The sequence below is a fragment of the Lissotriton helveticus genome, chromosome 3_2 (genome assembly GCF_964261635.1).
Source record: "Lissotriton helveticus chromosome 3_2, aLisHel1.1, whole genome shotgun sequence".
Classification (NCBI taxonomy): domain Eukaryota; kingdom Metazoa; phylum Chordata; class Amphibia; order Caudata; family Salamandridae; genus Lissotriton; species Lissotriton helveticus.
Window position 1 is genome coordinate 288,870,652 of NC_136062.1, and position 25,428 is coordinate 288,896,079.

Sequence of the window (25,428 nt, forward strand, 5' to 3'; positions counted from 1 at the left end):
TACTCTGAAGACGTCATCACGGCGCCGACGACGGACGCGGAGCCGCAGACGACGCCTACCGACGCGCAAGGGTACTGCTACGCAAAAGTTTCCGGATCCAGTCTGACGCCTGGGGATATTCTAACGTAAGGAATCTAATACTAACATGTCTCTTTCAGATTTAAGAGTACTTCACTACCAGCACATGTCCTACGTTTTAGGTACATTGCACCCTGACCATGGGCTGTCTGGGGCATACCCTAGGGCTGACCTATGTAATAAAAAGGAAGGTCTGGGCCTAGGAAGTAGGTTAACTTGCAAGGTCAACATGACAGTTTAAAACTGCACAAACAGGCTCTCAAATGGCAGGCCTGAGACATGTTTAAATGGGCTACTTAGTCTCGTCAGAGGAGTTTCCATTAGAACCAAGATCGCTACTACTATGTGTAAAGGGTGAAATAGAGTGCCCCAATATGTACTGATCAGGCTGAAAATAGCAGCTATTGTGGCGAAATAAAATATTGCCAGGGGTGGGGGGCATCCAGAACACTGGACCTGCAGGACTGGGAAGAAGATTTAGACTGGTGCTAAGGGGCTGAAAAGGTAACCTACGCAGCTAGAGGTTGCTCACGGAAATGGGACAAAATATGGGGGGAGTGGAAAACGTACAGAGGAATTTAAATTGAAATATAAGCTCCAAGGGAAAATTAGGCGGGTGGTGAAAGTACATGAAGAAAGGGCGTGCTGTTTCCTAGGGTTGACACAACAACAGTTGATGAAGGGTTATGACAAAGTGGGAAATATGTTGTATTTATGATGCAAAAGGAGTGTGTTCAAGTTTACTGTAATATATGTGAAAGAAGATGTACTGAGCAAATTAACAATAAAAAAATAAAAATACAACAAGGGTGGCACAATCAGTACTGTAGGCCCAACATTAGCATTTGATTTATAGGCCCTGAGTGCATGTAATGAACTGTACTAGGGATTTATAGGTAAATCAAATATGCCAATCACCGATAAACAAATTGTTATCACATTTTAGATACAGAGCACATGCACTTTAGCACTGGTCAGCAGTGAAAAAGTGCACATAGTTCTACAACCAGCAAAAAAGAAGTTCAGCTAAACAGTCAAAAACAGGAGGTAAAAAGGCAAAAGTTAGGGGAACCACGTCAAATATGCCAGGTCTAACACAGAGGATATCTGGGAAACATGTTTTCCAAAATATGAGGATTAGCTAACATATCGTGGCATTAACTTTCATGTACGACTTATCGCAGAAATATTGTGACATAGATTGGTGTATGGGCAATAATTGGAGTACATCATGAATTGATTGGCATGTGGGGCTATCTGCCGCTCATCATGGAAATGTCTGTCACATGGGCGATAAGTAAGGAAGAGTATGCCATTATGTGACATAAGGGGGATACTTGGGACACACAATAGCATTCACCAACATAAAGAGCATAACTGGGGGGCATCATGGCAAAGCCTGAAAGCTGGGGATGCCATGGAACACCATGTCTTGACTGGCATTTGGAGGATACATAGGCAACATAAGGGCATTGATTGGCACACGGGAATACCGGAGGCAGATCACACATTGACTGGCATAAGATGGGTTCCTGGGCACCAAGTGACATAGGCTGGTAAATGCGAGATATCTGACTTCATCATATCATTGACTGAAATATGACAGGGAATACTTATGTCAAGATGCATAAACTGGAACTGACTTCCATGTGGGGGCATTCAGGGGCATATGGGTAGCAGGGCACATTATGACATAGACTAACATATGATGAGGTACAGCCGCTCATATGATAGAGATGATTTTCATCTAAGGGTGTAGCTGAGAAAATAAAATCAAATACCTGGACTATGATAGCGGTGTGTATATTCATTAAATAAAAACACCGAAAGAAAGGTATTTGTGGATCAAATTCATGTGTTTACTTATAATATGAATACTGATATTTGTGAAAACTGTTCATGCAGTTCCAGAACATGAAAAGCTATTATTTTAGAAAAAATATATTTGTTTTAATTGAAAAGCTAGAATTTGGGGACAATATGATTATTATTTAAAACATATATATAAGCTGATCTTTAGAGAAAAGGGAATAAGGATGTATTCAGAAAATAAGCAGATGGTTCAGTGTGTTAAGCACCACTAATAACATCTTTGTGACCTGCAGGTCACATTTCATCTCTTTACAGGCACAGTTCGTCAATTCATCTTTATGAATTTGATCACTGGGTCATACAGTATAGGTGTACTTGCAACATAGCCACACAAACTCATGACAAATGCATCATTTGCTTAGCTAACAGGACATTTTGTTGGTAATTTCACAATTGATTTGACGAAACAGATCCTAAATTATGCTACAAGAAAGATAATCTACTTTGTAGAGGCAGGATTGGAAAATGAAAGGAAGCGGAAAGACAAGTTAGTTATACTCTACCAATCTGAATGTTCTACAACCACAATTACTGCCTTCAATTGTTTGGAATACTATGTAGAATTTGTTAGAATAAGGTACTCATTGTGTAAATATTTGCAGAGCCGATACTAACTTTTTGGCCAAACTAATCTTTGCAACATACTTATATGAAGCCTGGCCCAAACGAAGACTATCATCATATCTAAATTATATTTTGATTGCTAATCCACTCCCACTAGTTATCAGTAAAAGGAAGCCAAGTGGAAGAATAAGAAATAATGAACTTATACTCAACTGCTATGCTCATCCTTCATTTGTTCGTTTGTATTAGCTATACCCACCCAGCATTCAATCTCATAGTCTAGCCCATTTCTACTGATCTGCATCTCAGAAATGGTTCCCTGATAGAATATCAATGCTAAAAACATCGATGGTAAAAATATCGAAAAAAATATATAGATTGTAAATATATCGACTCCCTCTGCTAAAACAGGTCAAAAATATTGAGTCAAAAATATCGAAGTAAAAAATATAGGTGTAAAAAAATCGATTTAAAAATGACTATTCCCACTTCAGTGAGTGTAACAGTAGGAAAAGTGTTGGATAGCGGAGGGGTAAAAATGACTATTCCCACTCCAGAAAGTGCAACAGTAGGGAAAGCGCTAGATAGCAGAAGGGAAAAGAACAAAAGTTACTTACCTGTAATCTGTGGTTCTCCAGTATTGGTGTCTTTCATAGATTCACATGCCTGAATCATTCCCCGTCGTCGGATTGGGACTCCCACTCTGACGACGGGGAATGATTCAGGCATGTGAATCTATGAAAGACACCCCAATACTGGAGAAATTACTATTCACACTCCAGGGAGTGAAACAGTAGGGAAAGTATTGGATAGCAGAGGGTTAAAAATTACTTTTCCCACTCCAATGACTGGAAAGTATTGGATAGCAGAGAAGCAAAAATTACTAATAACATTTAAAAAAATGAAAACAAATTAAATAATCTTAAAATAAATAAACAATTTTTAAAATATACAATTAAATATATTAAGCATATAAAGGAACAAATATAGGGGCCGATTCCGATTCGGGAAACGAATCCGTACGACGATTCGTATTCGTAGCCGTTTCCGTACGAATCGTAGTAATCCGTTCGAATCGCGTAGCACGATCCGTAGCTCAAAACACCGTCCGAATCCTTGCGAACCGTACGAAAGACAAGGGAAAATCCGTACGACATACACCCGTACAGTGAACCGTACGATTCGTAAACATGCTGTACGATCGCCCAAGAACGTTCCGGACCGGGGATTGTGTACGCGATTTGTACGGTAAACATCGCATATAGACAATTCGTAAGGAGAGCCACACAATAACATACGCACCGTACCCCTGAATTCAAGGGGTGTACGCACCGTAAAAAAAGAGTCGTACGGAGTGGTGTCCAAACGAATTGTACTTGCTGGGTCGTAAAAGGCTGCTGCGATCCGTACAAGCATTGCGTACAGCGTGTTCCGAGTGCGATCTGTACGGTTTCTTGAATCGTACGGTCTTTTGTACGATTCGTACGGAGAACTGCATTGAGTGCACATCGTACGTACGGGTACGGTTCTGCGTACGAATCGTACGGAAAAAAAGCTCCGTAAGGCGATTCGGACTGGATTTTACCTAATCGGAATCGGCCCCATAATGTTAATTACATTTAACAAAAAGCTACAATTATTATATAAAGTAAATTAATAAATACATTTGTTAACAATATTTATTTAAAAAGAGCAAATATTCAAAAAACAAACACATTATTTAAAACATAAATGTATTTTATTTCCTACCCTATAACACCACACCAATGAAAAAAAGAAGACATCAACATTTTTATTTACATTTATCTCCATAATTAACATAATTAATGAGCTTAAAATATATTATTAATAAAAAAGATAATAAACATTCATTGAGTACACACTCTTTAAAACTATAATATCCACAACGCAGACCTACAATTAATGACACAATTACCATAATTAATTAACAAATTATTAATCATTCATTAATAAAAAATAAAAAATAAATTACTTCCCACTCTCCCACCAGTTAAACCTATAAACACACAACACACTTAAAATTAATTACACAATTACCATCATTAATTACTAATTAATTAACTAATTAATAATTTATAAGTAAAAAGAATGACTTCCCAACCTTCACACCATTTACCCCTATAAACACCACAACACACACCTAAAATTAATTACACAGTTACCATCATTAATTACTAAATAATTAACATCTAATTAATAATTAATAAATAAAAAGAATGACTTCCCCACCTTCACACCATTTACACCTATAAACACCACAACGCACACCTAAAACTTATAACACAATTACCATAATTAATTACTAATTAATTAATTTAAATTACTTAACTAATTATTAAACAATTATTAATAAATGAATTTACACATTTAAGACAATAACATCATACATTAACAAATATTAATAAATAGATATTATTCAATATATTTTATATAATTAAATTACTTCCCACCCTATTCCCATATAAACCCACAACCCGCTACAGAACCAAAACGCAAATTTCAAATAAAAACATAGTAATAACTACTATAAATAATCAATAAATGGTATATAAATAAATTACTTTCCACCCTATTCCCCTATAAACCCACAACCCGCTACAGAACTAAAAACGCAGAATTAAATTAAAAAAAATTAATAACTACTAACATTTTAACACATATAATAAAAACACAAACAATTCTTATACAAAAAAACAAACATCACACACATATAAAATATATACTAAAATACATCACATTAATAAAAATTCTTCAATACATTTTATATAATTAAATTATTTCCCACCCTATTCCCCTATAAACCCACAATCCGCTACGGAACTAAAAAAGCAAATTCCAAATAAAAAAATAATAATAACAACCATAAATAATCAATACATTTTATATAATTAAATTACTTCCCACCCTATTCCCCTATAAACCCAGCACCTGTTAAGAAACTAAGAACACAATATTAAATTGAAAAAATTAATAACTACAAAATGTTTTACATATAAAATAAAATTACAAACAATTCATATACAAAAAAAATCACACACATATAAAATATATACTAAAATACATAACATTAATAAAAAAATGTATATTTTTAACAACTATATTTTTACAAACGGTATTAAACAGTTCGATGTTTTTTAAATCAATATTACTTACCTAAAATCAATATTCTTGACCACGAGGACTTTTCTGTCAATATTCCTGACCCACAATATTTGAGCAATTCGATATTTCTTCCTCGATATTCTTTTTTTGCACCCTAAGAACTGAGGGTGAGAATTAGTTAGCCTCTCCCAAAAGTGACAGAAGGAATGTGGCTACCTAACTCAGACCTTTTTATAAGCTGTATATCGGACATACAGTACATTAGTGAAAATAGTTGAAAACAGATTGTTGGGATGAAAAAGTCATCTGAATGGTTGAAGACGTGTACCCCTGCCTGAATGCCCAACTATACGGTTGCATGGATCCCTAAAGCTAATATTTTAATCATAGGTAAACACAGATCATGTGTATGTGCCATGGCATTAGCCTAGTTCACGGATTTCAGTCTTGTTGAACTGGGAGGGTCACCCAAAGCGATACCCTCATAGTGGTGGTAGGCTACTGCCTTCACCAGGAGTTAAGCATCACACGCGCAGTGGTGGCAGCATACTGTGTAGTGATCAGTAGTGGTTAACAGGACCTTTTTAACATGTGCTACTGGAGTGAAGCTTACAGGTTCACTGGTCTTTTTAAAAGTTCTGCTGCTGTTTGCTTATATCACCCTTGACCTACATCAGGTATGTATGGAGTGCTGCGCAGAGCAGGAGTAGTGACTCTAAGCTGGATGTACATGCACCTGGAAAGGGTACAATACCGGGATAGATCAGTATTGTGTAGTACAAGTAGGATTAGTGCATGTGCTGAGTGTATGTATGCCTGTGACGTATACATGACATGAAAGATGGCTGCTCTTTGATTCAGTGTTAGATCACAAGGAAGGGGCTGGGACACATCTCAGGAAAGGAGAAGATTCTTATAAGGTATTCCTAAAGAGTGGGGATGAGGGCCTAGTATTAACCTTTTGATACACATATCACTGTGGCTAACATCCAGGTGTGAACTCTGGTAACTTCCATGAATTGTGTAGTGGGTCAATTAGCTTCGGAGTCGTGCCTGCTATGACACACATACTTTCAGGGGGAAAGAAGCAAAAGAGAAATGTATACTTCAAAGGAACCTCAACGTAAAACTTCGAAGACTCAGACCCTAAATCACGTTTGGTGCCTGGAAAAGGACCATAAAAAGGGCAGAATGAGACCTACAAAAATTGTCAGCTGCAAGCACCTAGGCTATGTGAGAAGGGGAAGATCTGAAAGACTTGTGACCAGGACTGAGTGCTAAGGCCTGCTAGTCTCACAGCTGGGTGAGGGGACATCAGCCAGGAAAGCAAGACCACCTGCCCTGGAGCCTGGAGCACCAGCGCCTGCCTGCTTGCCAAGATCAGTGTGCCCAGTGAGGAAGAGGAGAGCATTGAAGGAGCGAGGTCCAGTGGCAAGCATTAATGTGACGACTCCCCGTGTGAGGTGTGAGAATTCAGCTGTGCACCAATAGAGTTGTTGCTCATGAGCAGTTTCAGTTCGACAACCCCAGTAGTTGAGGAGAGGGCCACTGCGAACTGAGCTGTGAGTTAATTGTTGTGCGGGTCTGGATGAACCCGTACTGCCGTGCTGCGGTGACTGCGTATGCCATAAGGGGCCTCCGGACAAGATGCTACTGTAAGAATTGCTGAGGCGTTACTGTCTTCTGGGGGGCCCTTGTACCTGAGGAGCCTGTACTATGTAGTACTGGAGCAGCCAGATGGGGGCTGCCGGTACCAATGTTGCAGAAGGATTTGGGCCGCTGCCCAAAGAAGAGACTGGGGCTACATTTGGCGGTTTGTACCTGTACTGCGAGGGAATTACCTCTGATTATCCACTGAGGACTGCAGAGGACACAATGAAAAATGTGGCACCCTCCCTGAGTTCCAGTCTGGAGCGGAAGAAAGCATTGCAACCTGCTCAGTAAAGCCAACTTATAGCGTCTTCACAACCTGGGAGTAGCTCCGACAACTCAGAGAACTCCGGAAGCGCGGCTCAGGAGAGACAGCTGGCTTGGCTGGGTGCTGTTGTGTAGGCTGCAGGCAGCCCGACTTCTACGAGCAGAGTAGGTCCCATGGGTGCTCATACAGAGGGCACCCACTGCACTGCTGAACTCTTCCATGCTGTGACAGTGGGTAAGGCTGGAACTGGGCTGGTTAGCCCTCAGGAAATTCACTGCTAATGGTGCTGCTGGTGCACCATAAACACTTTTGACTAAATTCTGAAGAGTTAAAGCAGGAACTCCGGTGTGCATCCTAATAGTGAGCTTTCCTTAGATGCGGCCACAAGTGAATGGGGAATAACCCCAAACATGTTACATGAGGGAGGGTGGAACAGGTATTTTCTTATCAATTACTAGAGCCCCGACCTCTATGAGATTGGCTTTTTGCTTCTGAATGTCACGTGTTTTTGCATGTGTAGAGTTATAAATACAATACTACTTTTTTATTATAAAAGCAAGTATTTGACTTTACATTGATTTAATGTTTGTACTGTTTGCACTTTGAGTTATGAGTTGTGTTTCCTGACCTGTATCTACACCCCCTAACCAAGAGAGCATTGACTGCTTGAAAACAGCTACCACTCAGAGTCAACTGTAAAAGGGGTACTTGGCTCTCAGCTGCTCAGAATCCATAATAGTTCGGGCAGTGGGACATCAGGAGGGAAAGGCAGCAACCACCACAGTTAGGCCCAGTAAACTCTGCATGCCCCGAGGCCCCCTGAAAAGGGTTCTGACACAGATTATAGGAGTACTTTAAGTCTTACTTATTTGATTAACGGAGGAGAACGCAGATGTTCCACCAAACATTCACTAAGTAAGAAATTGTTGACTTAGCTCTGAAATATTGAATTAGGTTCCAATGCTCGTTTTTTTCTTTTCATTTATTACAAAAAATATGTTGTGCGTTTATAGTATACTGTACATGTTGTTGCAAAATATAACTCAAAGCACACATTAATATTACAGAGTGAACCTCTCAACTAAAAATTTTAAAAAACACATACCCTTTTGATTTGGTTGCTATTGCCACATTTGTGATCTTCCAGCCGACACCTAAAAAATAGCATTACCTTTAAAATTTGTAGATACAGAAATGAGTATAAAACTTAAGTGACAGTGTTTAGCATAAAAACCAACAAATACATTTTTATTTCACATAATGTTGTGAAATTGTACATACATTCATAATTAACAAGACATTTCCGTTGTCAGTTCTCCATCAGCTCCATGTGACAGTGATCAAAATCATAACATATATGTGTAAGATAGATTGACATCCAGAAATGAATGAAATTATTTATAGGGTGGAAACGAATGCAAGAAATACTAATACAATAATTACTGTAATAGCATAGTCTAAATAAACTCAGAGGCCATTTGCTGTTAATTTTGACAAAATGATTTTTGGTCCTGCTATCAGCAGTACTAATGTTCCAATTCACGACCCAACAAGTATGTACACTATGATGTGTTTACAGAGATCTTATCAGACATTTTTACAGTTAACTAGTAGTAAGTCTTAGGAATATGTTATCCATCCAGTTTGGGTAGATCCCTGGTTAAGTAATCTTCTACACAAACCACTGTCGAGCTAGGTTAATAGCAACCTGAAACAAATCAATATTGACACTATATACCTCAGCACAAAAGGAATGAATGAGCTTCCAACTAATGGTTACCCAGTGATTCCTGGCACTGCCAGCAAGTATCGGAGTGTAGGAAGCCTCGTTTGTGTAGTATCAGAAGTCTCAAATAAGTTATGTGATTAGTCTGAAAACTAGGTTCTGCCAGCGTGGTGGAATCTTTGAAAACAAATGACGAGCAAGAGAGAAGAGACTTACGTAAGCATCTCTTGTTTATCCAAGAGCAATTCTTCCACTTGACGTCACTGTCATATTCATTTTTTGGCACTTGTAAGTAATTATTATATTTATACTATCAAGTGATCCTGTTCATTATTCTGTTGCAGGGCCCCAAGTAAATATGGGTGACACAGCCTACCAAGTCTAGTAAGTGAGGCTTTTAGTTGGAGAAATCTATAGAAGTCAATACTGTTCACAGGTAATCTAGACTAGAACTCAGGAAAAGTAAGAAGGGTGCCATACGTTCACTCTTCAGGGATAGTCCAGCCCTGAATCAGTGATACCAGAATACAGTGCTCCCAACCACTTATTATTCCTCAGGGACATCATGATATAGAAAGCTCAAGTGGTAGGAAGTTTCCTATGTAATGGAAATAGAGCGCCAATTGTATCAACCAGGATGTGTTTGGTGCGCATAATCTTGTAGTTAGTATCATTGTGATGGGTGCTACAAGTGATTTGGTGCCCGATGAGAGGATTCCTAGGCTCGGGGAGCAGTGGCAAATAAGTTACTTTTCTTCTCTCAAGCCTTTTCTGGTAGAGACTATGTAACTGCAGAGTCCTCCCCCTGTGAATTTCCTCAGGCGCCAGACTGGATGCAGAAACTTTTTTAGCAATTCCCTCGAACATCAGTGGGTGGTGTCTGGCTCTGTGTCAGCTCCGCCCTGCCCTGTATGTGATGTCGGGGCCACTATATCTGTGCCACCTCGATTGCTGATGTCAGTTTCTTTTTGATTTCCATCTGCACCAATGGACATTCAGCCATTGAAATCAGAATATTACTGCATACATAAGGCACCAAGAATTTAAGCAGATATTGCCTAACAATTCGACAAGCACCTAGCAGGGTTAAAGGCCAGAAATGAGTGTATCCCAGTTTATTATACTTTACTATATTTGCATACTTACAGATTGGCATCTTATTTATGGACTGTGTTAGACCTGGACTTCCTGGTAGGCTGAGGTATGCACCTAGGTCAGGCAGGAGCCGCAACTCTAGTCAGGGTAAGTTACATACATACTAAAAGATAGCCTGTGCAACCCTAGTTTAGCTTGGCGCAGAGCAGTCAGGCTTATCTAAAGAGAAAATGTGTAAAGTATTTGTGCAACATACACAAAGTAACACAATGAGTAGATCATAAAAAGATTCTAAACAGGTGTAAAAAAACAGATTATTATATTCTTAACAAAACAAGACCAAAACAAAAAAATCCAATGTATAAAAGTTGAGATATGAATTTTAAAAGAATAAATGAAAAATAGCACTTGGAAGCAATTAGCACTTTAGGGGTACTTGAGGTGGTGCCGTACCGGGGCAAAGTAAAAGTTCGAGACGACAGCGATGGAGCGCTGACTGAAACAGGACCCACGCAGGCCCAGGATTAAGACACATTGACGCACTTACTCTGAAACAGTGTAATTGTTAATACACTTGGTGATACAGGAAGTAGGGTTCCCTGGTAAGCTTTTGAATTTTAAAGCAATCAATAGCAAATCGCTTCTCTGGTTGGCTTCTTTATGGTTTATTAATGATTAATTTTTGTTCTGTAGAAATAATGAAACAAAGACGGTTGTGAACTCCTTGATTGAAAATTTTCTTTTGAGTTCCTGTCCGACTCATCATCTGTAATAAGTACTTTATCATTCTTGCTTTTGATGGTACTTATGGAGTTTTCCTAATAAATTGGTATACACACATTTCTGGTCTTAAACCCTGGCAGGTGCTTGTCGAACTGTTGGCCAATATTGGCTTAAATTCTTGGTGCCTTATGTTGTCTCCTATTCTAGCTGGTGATTTCAATTTTAGGTTGGTGATGGTTTCTTCCTCCACCACCTTTTTAAGGCCTTTGGTTTGTCCCTTGCTATCTTACATACGTTATTATTTATTTCTAGATATGATTTTTTGTCGTTGCTCTCCAAATTGTATATGTCCTGATGATGACCTAACAAAGTACCATGGTCAAAATGCTGTAAAAGCCTCCTTTGGCAAAGAGGAAGCATTTATAATACGGACAAACATTTTGAATGTTATTCCTCTGCCATTTTGTATTTTTGTTTACACTGTATATTTTTCTATTATATGTTTGTGTAGTGTAGCCATGTGAGGGCATATATGTTTGTTGATATATTGGATTTTGTATGGTATTTTATCTTTCAGAAAATAAAATAAAAATAATAACCAAAAAACTTCTCCTTGTTTGAAAAATATATTGTGGGTACTTTTCTTTTTATCTAGATCAAACCATATGTTTTTTGGTTTTGTTAATTTGTGTATGTTGTTTATTCCAAAACATTTCTCCCTGGACTATTGTGGTTTTAATATTGTTCACTGGCCCCATGTTCTGGGTAATCACTTTCTAAAAGTGGCAATTCTAAAACAGTATTGTTAAATCCAATTTCACCAGCTAGGAGGATCTATCATTACCATTCTAAAAAATAAAACATGAACTGGCTACTCTTTTCTGATCAGGAATTACAGCTTAAAAGTGTATAAATGAATTCCCAATGTTATCCTATGAGAGGGGTAGGCATCACAGTAGTGAAAAACGAAGTTAGCTGTTTATCACTACCAGGGCAGGCAAAACATAAAAGTACATGTTCTACCTTTTACTTGAAAAGCACCCTTCCCTTAGAGCTTTCTAAGGCCTACCTTAGGGGTGGCGTATGTGTAAAGAAAAGGCTTGGCAAGTAGTTTAAATGCCAAGTCAAAGAGTAAAAAAATGTAATCGATCCATTGTTAGATTTGATTTAGTTTATATGTAGAGCTTCTCAGGATGTTTAATACTTGTCTCTAATATATTAAAGGCCTTAAAGGTACATGTAATGTGTGGGCCACATTATCCTTAAGTGCTCTTTGTTACATCACTATGAGATAGTCCCATCAGAACCAATCCGAGGAGCATGAGTCTTTTGTTTATGATAGGGATAGATTAATAGTGAAGCAATTTGGGTTGTACAATGAATCCTCATTCAGCCTCTGAGCTTGGAACAAGGGTCAACCAGAGCGTAAGATGCTTATTTACATGCATTCTCCAAAACCAACGTATTCAATGTTAGCTTCATCAGAGGAAAGGTAAGCCTCATCTCTCAGAACGTAATGGTTGCTGGAAGAATTCTGATGTCGGAAAGAACATATTGTGAATTCTGAATAACAGCGCTGTATGTTCTTCACACGTCCTATGATTAATTCTAGCTTTCACTGCGATAGTCTGACCAGCTAATGAAGTCCCAAAGTTTAACCAGAAAGATAGAGTGTCCATCGTAGAGGAATATATATTTAAAAAATATAGGTCTTTATCTGTTTTTTTCTAATTCACCAACCCTACTCATTCAACTTAGAAATTAAAAAGAACAGTTTAGATATGTTACATGTTAAAGTGAAAGCAGAGGACATGGAGCCTTCCACTAACGGACCTCTTATATCCATGACTTCTTTCAATGATACTTTACTTTCCTTGTACATCACAGTGTCTACTTTCCACCTAAAGCAGTAGTGAAGTCCATTCCTTCTCCTAACAGGCTTGATTTATGGTTTGACAGAGGGTACTGTGCACGTCAAATTTAGAGATGACCTCCTCGCTGGCTGTCTCAGCAGTTCTTTTCAATATACAAAATATTTGTTGGATGGCCACAATCAGTTCATCAAAAAATTTCTGAGTTTTTGTTTTAAAGAAACAAACTCCCAAAGCAGGAGTTAAGATCTAAAAAATAAAAAACGAATGACCCTCACACCCTTGGAGTTTTCTCCGGTTGTGTGAAAATCTATTTTTTTTCTGTCTATCACTGTCATCATTTTTATCTTGGCAGTGAGGGGTAGGAAAAAATACATTACACTGTTCACCCTTAGTAGAGTAGATGGTGTAATGTCCTTCCAACAGCCTCTACTCTGTCGGCAGACAGTTTGGGTTTTCTCATCTCTAAATCTGGTGGGCGGACTGAGGGTGTGCCAGACAGGATACTCAGTTGTGTTTGTGATGGAGTACCCCATCCACTAAACTCTAAATGAATCCCAAATCTTCGATGCATCTATGTTATGTATGTGTCTAAAGTGAGTAGGGTGTGGAATAATACAAAGGTAATGTCTCATATCGAAGTGAAGGCATCAAATACTGGGATGTTTCATCAGCTAGGAATGACACTAAAGGCTATTTCGAAAAGGAAAATAAAATTGTATTCGGTGCATTAAGGAAATTGTTTTACAAAAGCCAATTCCAATCAAATCTTGGATGCAAATAGGTATGGTATAAAATTATCCCTTACTAAAAAATGTAGTGTGGAAAGAACCACAGACTAGTATCAGAAAAGTAAATAAAGCAGATAAACCAGAAATACAAACACCTACAATCCCTTGTCCAACGCCCCAAGAATCTCATTTATTTCAGAGCCATGCAAACTCCTCCAGAGCTGGTTCCCATGAAAACATAGCATGTTAACATAGCATGTGATCGGAGATTGATCCCTAGACAATCTGTTTTCAGGCAGTGAAAGTAACTTCTGGCCACATGGAAGTGACTCTTTAACAAGACTGGTAAGGATTCATTAAACTATACTTAATGTCAATGCCCATTTTCAAATAAGAACTCATGATACTGGTCCCAAGGCCCATCTCTGCCGGTGATATTAAGTATGTAAACTTCTTATTACTGGGATGTGAAAATACACGTGAGAAAACAAGGAGACTAAATAACTAGATAACCAATCATTGTTATAATCTAAAATACTTTTGATACAAATGACTAGAGTACATGGTAAGGAGAAATGACAGCTAAAACGTTAAGTTCATCAAAGAGGATGCTTCCACCAAAAAGCAAGGCTGCATGCCTGCCACACCGCAAGTAATTAATAAGCACAAACACTAATGATAAATGAAATATGGTACATTCAGTGGCATTAGACACGCTGTAGTGCATATTGCTGTAATATGTATAACTTTAGCTAGAGGTACAATCGTCTCTGCTGTGGGAAAGGAGGCATACGAACCATCCCTATTGACATTTTACTTCACCCTTTCAGCAAGATTGAAAACAGATGGTTGAGATTTATGGAAATAGGTTTTAAAACAGTGTTACAAGTTATGATAGGTCGCTGGATCATAAATGTGACGTTCCTAAAATATGAAGTTAGGAGAAGAGGACTCCCAAACATTACGCTCTAGCCAGATGTATCTACTAATGTACTAGACTAGTTGTAAATTATAGTCTTACCTTGCAAATCTGTTATAAGGACATTTCCATTTGTCCATTGGTAAACCCAGTGCTGGAATGCACAGCATTTCTTTTCAATCTCTGAAGTATTCTTCATCTGCAGGTTTCCACTTTTGTCCTTTGTACAATACTTCTCAAATCTCCCTTCCAAATCATCTTCTATTGTTGCATAAGGGATGTTATTGGCAGGTCGATAGATCAAATTCAGTGGAATTATCCTATAAATATAAGAGTAATCTCAAATCTGAAACAACATGCATTTCATTGTTTAAGAGGTATCACTTCACTATGCCATATTTAATGTATTTCAATTGTGGAATAAAAATTCCATTTTAGTTGTTTAGCTTCACAATATCTTGAATAACACACTATAAGAAATTCTGGAAGAGAATTGTCTTCTATTTAATACATTATCAGGTTTACAACAATTTATTAACAAAAATATTAAAAAAATGTAGGGTGACCAGACATCCTGGTTTTCCCCAGACAGTCACGGTTTTTGGAGAAGTGTCCTGGTGTCCCAACACTGTGCTCCAAATTAAAGAAATGCCTCGGTTTTTGTACAGTGCCCGGGTTGTGGAGAAGTGTGGCTCACTGGTTAGAGGAGGCAGACCTGGAAGCAGAGGTCAGCCTGGGACCAGGGTTCAATTCCCAGCTCGGCGGGGTCTTGAGTCCTAAAATGTCCATGGACTCGACAATTCTCACTCCGGTGCCTACTCGATTCACGGGTTCACACTCTGCGACTCTGGGCAATAGCTTGCTTAATCTCCACAACGGCCCCTCACGGCGGGATGCCTGGCTTTCACCTTGCGGATACCCTGCCGGGGTTATCTCACAGGGGAATACCAGGACGGGTTCCCTAAGCAAGCGCTTAGAAACCGCTTGGTGATTTGCGCTATATAAATTCCTGTTCATTTACATTTATAAATTCCTGTACATTTACATTTACATTAAACAGATAAATGTCCCCGTTTTTAAATAGTGTCTTGGTGCGCCTGCTTTACTTCGCACAGGTGCTGACACAGGTCTTTATCGAGCTCTCCATTTTTGCCCTCACAGTGAAAAAAATAATCTTACTGCTGCCGCAGTGCCATCCTTGACTACCTTCACAGGGACTCATTACAGTTCTTTCACAGTCTTTTCAATCCAGAACTGAAGCATTTTCAATGTTATGTACAATGAAGCCAAAGTTGTTGCTTATTTAGCCTATGCAGCTAACAACAATCGACAAAGCCAATAGTCCTGGCTTATTGTCGCTGTAATGTTACTTGTTGTATTATATATCTGGATACAATGACAGAAGCAGCACATTTTTCAGCGGGACGCTATGCTAAGCACAGATTTTTTTAGCTCATGTGTTTTAAGCCACATCCTTATTTACGTTGACCACGCCCCTTGAGAGACCCTCGTCTACCCCGTTTTTTCATATCACTTAAAGCCCTGGGTGCTTCTGCCAGTCCTACTTATATGTCAATGACCTGTCCCGGTTTTTTGTTTTGGGAATCTGGTCACTCTACGCACCAGGAACATTGCTCCACCTTCTGTGGACTTGTCCAAAACTCACCAGGTACTGAGATGCAGTCCTGACCACCACTGCCAACTACTCTGACACACAGCTGCCCTGCTTCCCAGCATACGTTGTCATGGGGCTTCCCAAACCCTTGACCTTTCCCCTTAAATCTAGGAGGGGTCGATCTGTTGGCTTGGCACTAGGAGCAGCACTACAAAGAATTCTCTCTCTTTGGGAAAAAGAGAAACTCCAGACACATACTGAATGTCTCAACAGAATATGGTGTATATTAGGTATGGAACGCATGACCCTCGCGATGACCCATCAGCTAGCTGCCTACAGAGAGCTGTGGCTACTCTACAACACACTGCTCTCTGCGAAAGTTTATGAATGAACGTGTCCCAAATACTTACGCCTGCTGCAACATACAGAGACTGAGGACGGTACACAACGAGAGAGGGAGGACGACAAGGCACGAGGTACTAGAGGTTTGCAAGATGCTTAAGTGCAGTTTTCTGGAGTAAGTATTAGGACGGGCAGTGAATTTGGGTTGGGACAGTTGGTGTTTTGTTCTGGGTGCTTTTATTTTTCTTATTTCTATGAGCGCCCCATGTAAGGGGTCCTATAGCAACTGCATTCGTGTATCATTTTGCACCGAAATTGTAACAATAATAAAAATATTTGAACCATAAACTTGATCTAACATGTACCATATTGGGGAGAGCCACCTTAAATCCGCTAGGCACAGCTGCCTGTAATTCTCTCTCAGTTTTACAAATATCTACAGAGAATATCCTCAAAGTCATTAAAGAAAAGCAACTGATAGGGTTTGAAGGAGTTTCAGATGATGGCGCTCTACCTAGAGTATACGTTACACTCTGTGGGGAGAAAAGTTCTAATGTGTGGTGCGTTAAGGGCGAACGGAATGACCCTAAAACCGTTCCAAGACAATTGAAAGGATTACCATAAACTGTAAACAGCAAAGCTCTCGCAACCACAAAACAGTGTGAAACATAAAAACAAAAGTGACAATAAAGTAGCAGAAAGCAGCAGATCTCTATGTTCGTGTTCTTTTTCAAAAGGATGTTTTATTGGATCCACAATCAGCCGACACGTGTTTCATCGTGTTAAAGTGGAGTCAACACGACTCTTCAGGGCTGGTATAAAGACCCAGGCATCTATGGGTTGATGCGAAAATGAATACGAGTTGATAGAAATATCCTGTAAAGATATTGACGGGTCTGTCAATATATTCAATGAGCAGAGAACCCTGGTTCCGGGTTTAAAGCTGTGTTTCACACAGCTGTGTTGGTATATTAAAACAATGTTGCTCGTTTGCTCCAAAATGAGACTAAACACGTGTGGGTGTTTAACCGTACCGGGAGGGGATCCGAATGTTTAAAGTTTTAAGGCTGGTTCTTGGTTAAGAGTCTCCGTAGGTAAGTGAACTGAAGATCGGTATCCCTCCTCTGTGTGTTCCCGGTGTGTCTTTGGAACACGGCGACCGGGAACACACAGAGGAGGGATACCGATCTTCAGTTCACTTACCTACGGAGACTCTTAACCAAGAACCAGCCTTAAAACTTTAAACATTCGGATCCCCTCCCGGTACGGTTAAACACCCACACGTGTTTAGTCTCATTTTGGAGCAAACGAGCAACATTGTTTTAATATACCAACACAGCTGTGTGAAACACAGCTTTAAACCCGGAACCAGGGTTCTCTGCTCATTGAATATATTGACAGACCCGTCAATATCTTTACAGGATATTTCTATCAACTCGTATTCATTTTCGCATCAACCCATAGATGCCTGGGTCTTTATACCAGCCCTGAAGAGTCGTGTTGACTCCACTTTAACACGATGAAACACGTGTCGGCTGATTTTGGATCCAATAAAACATCCTTTTGAAAAAGAACACGAACATAGAGATCTGCTGCTTTCTGCTACTTTATTGTCACTTTTGTTTTTATGTTTCACACTGTTTTGTGGTTGCGAGAGCTTTGCTGTTTACACTCAAAGTCATTAAAACCTGTAAAATCGCAGATCTTATACTGCTGTCCTGCAAAAATCTTTAAGTAAATACTGCATTTGCCAGCTGACCTTCTTGTCTTGAACTGAGCTTTTAATTTTTGCTTAGAGTCTGAACTTTTCCTCTAGCCACGAGAGACTCTAATGTTACTCCTCTTAAAAAAACAGAAGTCCAAGGCCAGCAGAGCTGACCTCTCTAATCTTCACTGGCGAAACCATATACAACCAGCTCGCAAAAGCCTGCATTAGTTACTGGCTAAAATGCGCCATATACAATACTTTCTGTGAGGTCAGTTTTTCTACACCAACATTTTGGAAGATATGAATTGTTGTGCCATGTTTTTCAAGTTCAGACGAGATAAATGAAGAAAGCGAGCCTTGTTTGTTGGTGCAGTAAAACATTGGAATGTAATCCCCGTATCTGTAGGGACTTAAAATAGGACACACCTGACCTTTTCAAACAGTCCCTTAAAATCTACTCTTTCAGTTCACTTTTTTATGATTATTTACCCTTATCTATGCATTGTTCAGTAAGCTTCTCAGCACCATGACAGTGCTCTGAAGCCGGGCTGGCTTTAGCGCTTGTGGCGCCCGGTGCGACAATCTTTTTCAGCGCCCCACCCCCATGACGTCCTCATCAGATTCCATCACTACCACCCGGCAAAAGGGCCCCTCATCTCTATCTAGCCCTTCTCTTGCATACATTCATTTGTTTTAAAGCCCTGGTAAAGGCTGGCTTTACTAATCCACTCAGCTTTCCACATAACATACAGATCTGTTCTTTGCAGCAGGCATTTAACCCCCTGTGCTACTTTATGGCGAGTCAAAACTGCCACTAGACAAAACTCCGAACTCGCTCTCTCAAGCAGGAACATGAATCACAAGAGTAATCTTGAAATTTGTATTGCTGCCTGAAAGCTGAGCGCCACCTACTTTTAAATCATGTTATTGCTAAACACAGCACCGCTACCTGACGTCAACTCACCCCACTCCAGGGCAGCGCCCAGTGCCCTTGCACTGTCCTAAAGCCTGCCCTGCTCTTAGGTATATTTCTTCGGGGAGGAAACGTATTAAGTTAAACAATATGTTCCATAGACCTCTTTTTCCCTCTGGAATAAATCAATTATTTAAATTTTTCAAATCTCAAGACACAATTTTCAATTTTTAACAAAATTCACATTTTACATATATATTGCTTACACATTTCAAAAATACAGAAAATGAAATAACATATTCTAGCTTCCATTCATCACATTCATTCCATCATCCATACATTCACTATACAGTTTCAGAATAATCACAACACAATTCGATACAAATATGTACAATAACAGCACTGGGAACGAATTAAATCTTTTTCACTGAATTCACTTAATAATTCATATATTCCTAAGCTGTGCGAAGAGGTGGTCTACGCGTTTCAAACTCCCTTAGTGGGGGGGGGTTCTCGTCAGGAACTCGTATCTGTGGACAAGAATGACATAGGAGTGTCAGTCTTGGGGATGCCTTGCTCTTTTTTTTTTGCGAAACTAGTTTGAGGCAGTTAAGTGATGAGCTTACCTTCTACTGTTTTTACTTCTTATGTTGGCTTCACTAAAACAGAAAAAACGAACAACACCTTAATTGCACCGTCTAACAACCAAACCGCATTGCTTGATCTAGTTCACTAGTGCCCGTCGCTGGACCCACTCAATCTTTACTTACATGAGCCGTTTGTCCTCAACGTGCCTTGAAATACTAATGGGGTGGGAGTCTCTACCCTCGTCCTGCCAAGACAAACCATAACATAATCTCATTAGGGGTTCTTCTTTCTTATAGTGGCCAACACTCTTATTAGGAGGAGAAAGGTGGACGGTCCACTTACGTGATATACAGTTTTTTTGATGTATGTATACGCTGTCTCGTTTCTTTTAGAAGCCGGTCATGCGTGAATTTCTCATAGAGACAGAAAGGGGAAAATCCTGTCTGAGAACGGGTCGCTAAACGGACCGTTTTTTTGGTGTTTCAAGAAAGCGTCTTGTAATGGAGCTTACCTTCGGCGTTTCCAACTAAGTTGCACTCTTAATCCACCCGGGCGGAGCAGCAACCTGTAACAATCTCAGCGTTCGCTGCGTACTGCTTGTTGAATCGAGGTGGTGACTTCTTGGTTGAAATGGAAAGGGGCAGACAACTATGGATGATTCTATTCTGGTAAAAATATTGTGTTGGTTGCGCAGCAACTAAGTTTTTGAACGAGGTTCTTGAATAAGCCTCTTTTACACACTTACAGATTAATATTAAGTTCCGCCGTACTCGTAAAGGGTCCTGCCCCCTGCCTCAACCAATGAGCTTCCATCCATATGGCAGATGACGTAGACTTCCTTCAGTGAAGAGTCAGCCCTGTCACACATCCATACGATACAAACAATCCAAGGAAGCCTTCCAGCTGCGGTGTAACTGTTTAGAATAATTCATCCGCAAGATTAGATTCCAACAAATACCAGGCACGTCACTAGGCTCCGCCCCTTTCCATTTCAACCAATAAGTCACCACCTCGATTCAAAGAAATTAACGCATGACCGGCTTCTAAAAGAAACGAGACAGCGTATACATTCATAAAAAAAACAGTATATCACGTAAGTGGACCGTCCACCTTTTTCCTCCTAATAAGAGTGTTGGCCACTATAAGAAAGAAGAACCCCTAATGGGATTATGTTATGGTTTGTCTTGGCAGGACGAGGGTAGAGACTCCCACCCCATTAGTATTTCAAGGCACGTTGAGGACAAACGGCTCATGTAAGTAAAGATTGAGTGGGTCCAGCGACGGGCACTAGTGAACTAGATCAAGCAATGCGGTTTGGTTGTTAGACGGTGCAATTAAGGTGTTGTTCATTTTTTCTGTTTTAGTGAAGCCAACATAAGAAGTAAAAACAGTAGAAGGTAAGCTCATCACTTAACTGCCTCAAACTAGTTTCGCAGAAAAAAAGAGTAAGGCATCCCCAAGACTGACACTCCTATGTCATTCCTGTCCACAGATACGAGGTCCTGATGAGAACTCCCCCCACTAAGGGAGTTTGAAACGCGTAGACCACCTCTTCGCACAGCTTAGGAATATATGAATTATGAAGTGAATTCAGTGAAAAAGATTTAATTTGTTCCCAATGCTGTTGTTGTAAATATTTGTATAGAATTGTGTTGTGATTATTCTGAAACTGTATAGTGAATGTATGGATGATGGAATGAATGTGATGAATGGAAGCCAGAATATGTGATTTCATTTTCTGTATTTTTGATATGTGTAAGCAATATATATGTAAAATTTGAATTTTGTTAAAAATTGAAAATTGTGTCTTGAGATTTGAAAAATTAAAATAATTGATTTATTCCAGACGGAAAAAGAGGTCTATGGAACATATTGTTTAACTTAATACGTTTCCTCCCCGAAGAAATAAGGTCTATAGGTGGCAGTATTGGTGATCATTTTGTTATTTAGTTTAGTGAGGCTTGTCCTTATTGCCATTGAACCCAAACCATGTTTTGGTTTCAGTCTGCTCTTAGGTATATATACCTATCAACCATTAGAAATAGTCGCAAATGTAAATGTGTCAGAGTTAGATTTATGGAGTTAAAAGCAAAGTGTGTCACTGTTGTTTACATTTTTGTATGCTGAACAAAATTGGCACCAGATAATCAGGCCTGTGAACTTTGCTGCTAATAAATCGTTCTAAATTTAGCTGATGCAGGAAAAGCCTAGTTCTGAAGGTAACAGAAACACTTTCTGTGCAGAAGATTGTTTGGCAGATGTGGGGGTAAAAGATATGGAGGCCTATGCACGAACGACCCAAAATAATCAAAAAAGGGCTCTGCATCGGGGACGGGTGGGGGGAGGGGGTGCTAGGAAGTTGGGGACAGGAGGGGTGAACAGCCGCGGTCCGTGCAGGTAACAGTAGTGGGGCCACGAGAGGGGGGATTTCGAGGGATGATGCAGAGGGAAAATTAAATAAATAGTTACATTTCCCTCTGTATCGTCCCACGAAATCCCCCCTCACGCGGCCCCATCACTGTTACCTACACGGACCGCGGCTGGGGGTGAACCCTCATCATTTAGGGGTTAATTAGTAAATAGAATGCTTTTCAGTATTTGGTCCTTTACAGACTCATAATGTAACAAAACCGATCAGATAAACTTATTACTGATTATTACTAAATGTGTTACAAATAAAATAAAGTGAAATAGGATTTATAAAGCGCAATGGCTACCCTGAGGCCTCCCAGCGCTGCAGACGAACACAGAAAGACAGAGAAGAAGAGGTTTAGGTACAATAATTTAAAAGACAGGTTTTTAGAAGTTTTTGAAATATCAGCAGGTTAGGCTCCTTCTGCAGATGCAATGGGAGGGCGTTCCAAGAGTTGGCAGCGTTATAAGAGAAGGAGCGCCCACCCCATCTAGATTTCCTTATTCTGTGTGTGGCGGCTAGGAAGGAAAACATAGAGCGAAGATCTCTGGAAGGTTGGTAGGGGGTGATCAGGGATTGGAGCACCGCTGGGCCATTCTTCAAGAAGGCCCTGTGAGTCAGACACATGGCCTTAAACTGGATCCTCGCCTTGACTGGCAGCCAATGAAGGCTCCTTAGTGCTGTTTTTGCAGATTGCGGTCGGGGGAGCTGAAGGAGCATACGAGCACTACAATTCTGAATGATGTGGAGCTTATGGATGGTAGATTGAGGGGCTCCCAGATAAAGGGCATTCCCATTGTCCAAGCTAGAAAGGAAAAGAGCTTGAACCATGATCCTTCTTACTTGGAAAGGGAGTAGAGGAAGGATCTTGCGAAGCATCCGCAGAAGGCCGTAGCAGGTAGCTGAGATCTTAGAAGCCTGGTGGTTGAAGCTGAGAGAGTGGTCGAGCCAAATGCCAAGGCTCTAAATCTGGACCTTCGGATCTGGTGCAGGACCGAGACAGTTAGGCCAGAGCAGAGCAGTATTGAAGGAGGGGAAGTTGCCAAGGAGCATACGCTCGGTCTTATCCCCGTTGAGTTTAAGGCATGAGAGATCTATCCACTTGGCAACCTCCTCAAGGCAAGGGCCTAGGGTGTTAGATGACCTCTCGGGGTGGTTTAATGCCACCACGAGCTGCGTGCCATCTGCATAGGTGATGATTTTTATGCCAAATGGATGGACAATCTCCGCTAGGGGTCTCATATAGATGTTAAACAGCGTGGGGCTCTAGGAGGAGCCCTAATGCACCCCACAGCTGAGAGGCAACTGGTTGGAGACATCTCCTACAAAAACCTGAAAGAACCAGTCGCAGAGGAAGGACTGTAGCCATGTTATAGCAGTGCCGGTCACTCCCAAACTCTTTAGCCGGAAGATCACAGCGTTATCATTGACAGTGTCAAATGCGGCACTGAGATCGAGCAGGATGATCGCTGCAGTGCCTACTTGATCCAGTATCCTCCTCGCCTCCTCAGCGAGGAAAATAGTACGTATAAGGTGTAAACATGTGTTTTCATTTCGTCACAATCATCCAGGACTGAAATTAAAGCAATCTTCTGTTAGCAGTGATTTGTACTTGTCATTTTACTTGATTTCCAACTTTAAACGTGTGCCATATGCAAGCATTTTGCTACTTTAGATATTTGGAAATATAAATACTTCTTTTAATGTTTCTTTATTCATGGAAAAAAAATGTTTTCCTGATGCAATTTGATACACACCACAACATCATTGATATTGAGAAAATCACAACAAAACTCCCAGAATAGCTTGTGTATAGTTGAAGTAATCGGACACTCATGACTGAAACCACACAACATGGTTCACAAATGATTGCAGTATGAAAGTGGTCGCTCCAGGCCAAGAGCAGGGTGTTGAACCTGATACTCATGGTTCATTACAAAGTCTACTTATCTGTCATACTATAACCATGAATGTAAATTAGGTATGAACAGATAATTCAACAGTGAATACAGTGAATACAAATCACATTATGAAAAAATAAAAAGATAAAACGCTTACTCTGGTATTTGTCCGAAGTTTGGGACTACCCGTGCTTCTGCAGCAAATATTTTGCAATATTCTCTTGTTGTGTTTTGAATTTTGCAACTCTGTAGTTTTAAAGACAAAAACATAGCATAAGTTGTGGCATAGGCGATTTTCTCCAATGAATGCCCTCTTCTTATATTTCAGATATTTATATAAAATGATTAAGGCATACATTTTAGATACCAGTAGTTATCTGTGGTTTAAATGTTGTTAATGAGAAAAAAGCTGTATTATCGTAGCAGGATTTAAGGTTCAGGGCGCTGCAAATGTCAACAAGCACCGGAAATGCAATAGGGCTTGTATTTACTTGAGTTAGATCTATTGTCGTTTTAAATGACAATGTCATTTACCCCATGCATTATAGAGTGTATGTATGTGGTGTGTAGTAGAATTATGTGGGTTGCATTGGCATTGTTACATGAGGAATTGTGTAGCATGGAGTGGAATTGTGTAGTAGAATTATGTGGCATGATGTGCAGTGGAAATATGTGGACAGTAATTATGTGGTGTTGAGTGTACTGGAATTATGTGGCATGGGATTGTGTGTTATGGAGTGTAATTATGTGGAATGGTATTTTGTGTTGTGTAGTGGAGTGTAATTATGTGGTGTGCTGTTGATTGTTGTGGCATGATGTAGAATTCTGTGGTGTGGATTGGATATAGGTGGTGTGTTATGTAATTGCATTGTTGAGTCGAATTATGTGGGTTGGTGTCAAATTATGTGGTATGGTTGAATTGTATGGCATGGAACTGTGTGGTTAGCTTTGCCTTTTTGGTGACGATAAAAAAAAAAGAAAAGTGAAGAACAATGCAGTGAAACAGATCATGAGGTGAATAGTGAAAGAAGAACCTGGGCTATTTTCTGAAAAAATACCAGCATACCACTTGTATCTTAGTGGAAAAGGCCGACATTGCTGTTAACCAGAATGCCAGGGTTTGCAGCATTACTACCTAGTCTTGCAGGGCTGGGAGCATGAAGCACTATTACCCACCTTGCAGGCCAGCAGCACAAGGCACTACCATTCAGTCTCAGAGTTACAGCAGTGGGCACAAACCACAACCACGCGTGCTTCTGTGTACTGAAGACTCCACCGTGCTGGTGGAGTCTTCAGTACACAGAACTACGACTGTACCACTTTGGCCA

The 25,428-nt window shown here is 39.9% G+C and overlaps 1 protein-coding gene across 4 annotated transcripts in view; it reads right to left on the reverse strand.

The window, feature by feature from the left end:
• ALPK3 (alpha kinase 3) overlaps window positions 1-25,428 on the reverse strand; it is a 1,275,893-nt gene that overhangs the window by 34,774 nt on the left and 1,215,691 nt on the right. For all 4 annotated transcript variants that reach the window (XM_078685238.1, XM_078685241.1, XM_078685239.1 and 1 more), the window contains 3 exons: window positions 24,258-24,346; window positions 14,723-14,940; window positions 8,661-8,709 (listed from right to left, as the gene is read on the reverse strand). In XM_078685238.1, the coding sequence (XP_078541364.1) occupies window positions 8,661-8,709; window positions 14,723-14,940; window positions 24,258-24,346 (356 nt within the window). The remainder of the gene's footprint in view (window positions 1-8,660; window positions 8,710-14,722; window positions 14,941-24,257; window positions 24,347-25,428) is intronic.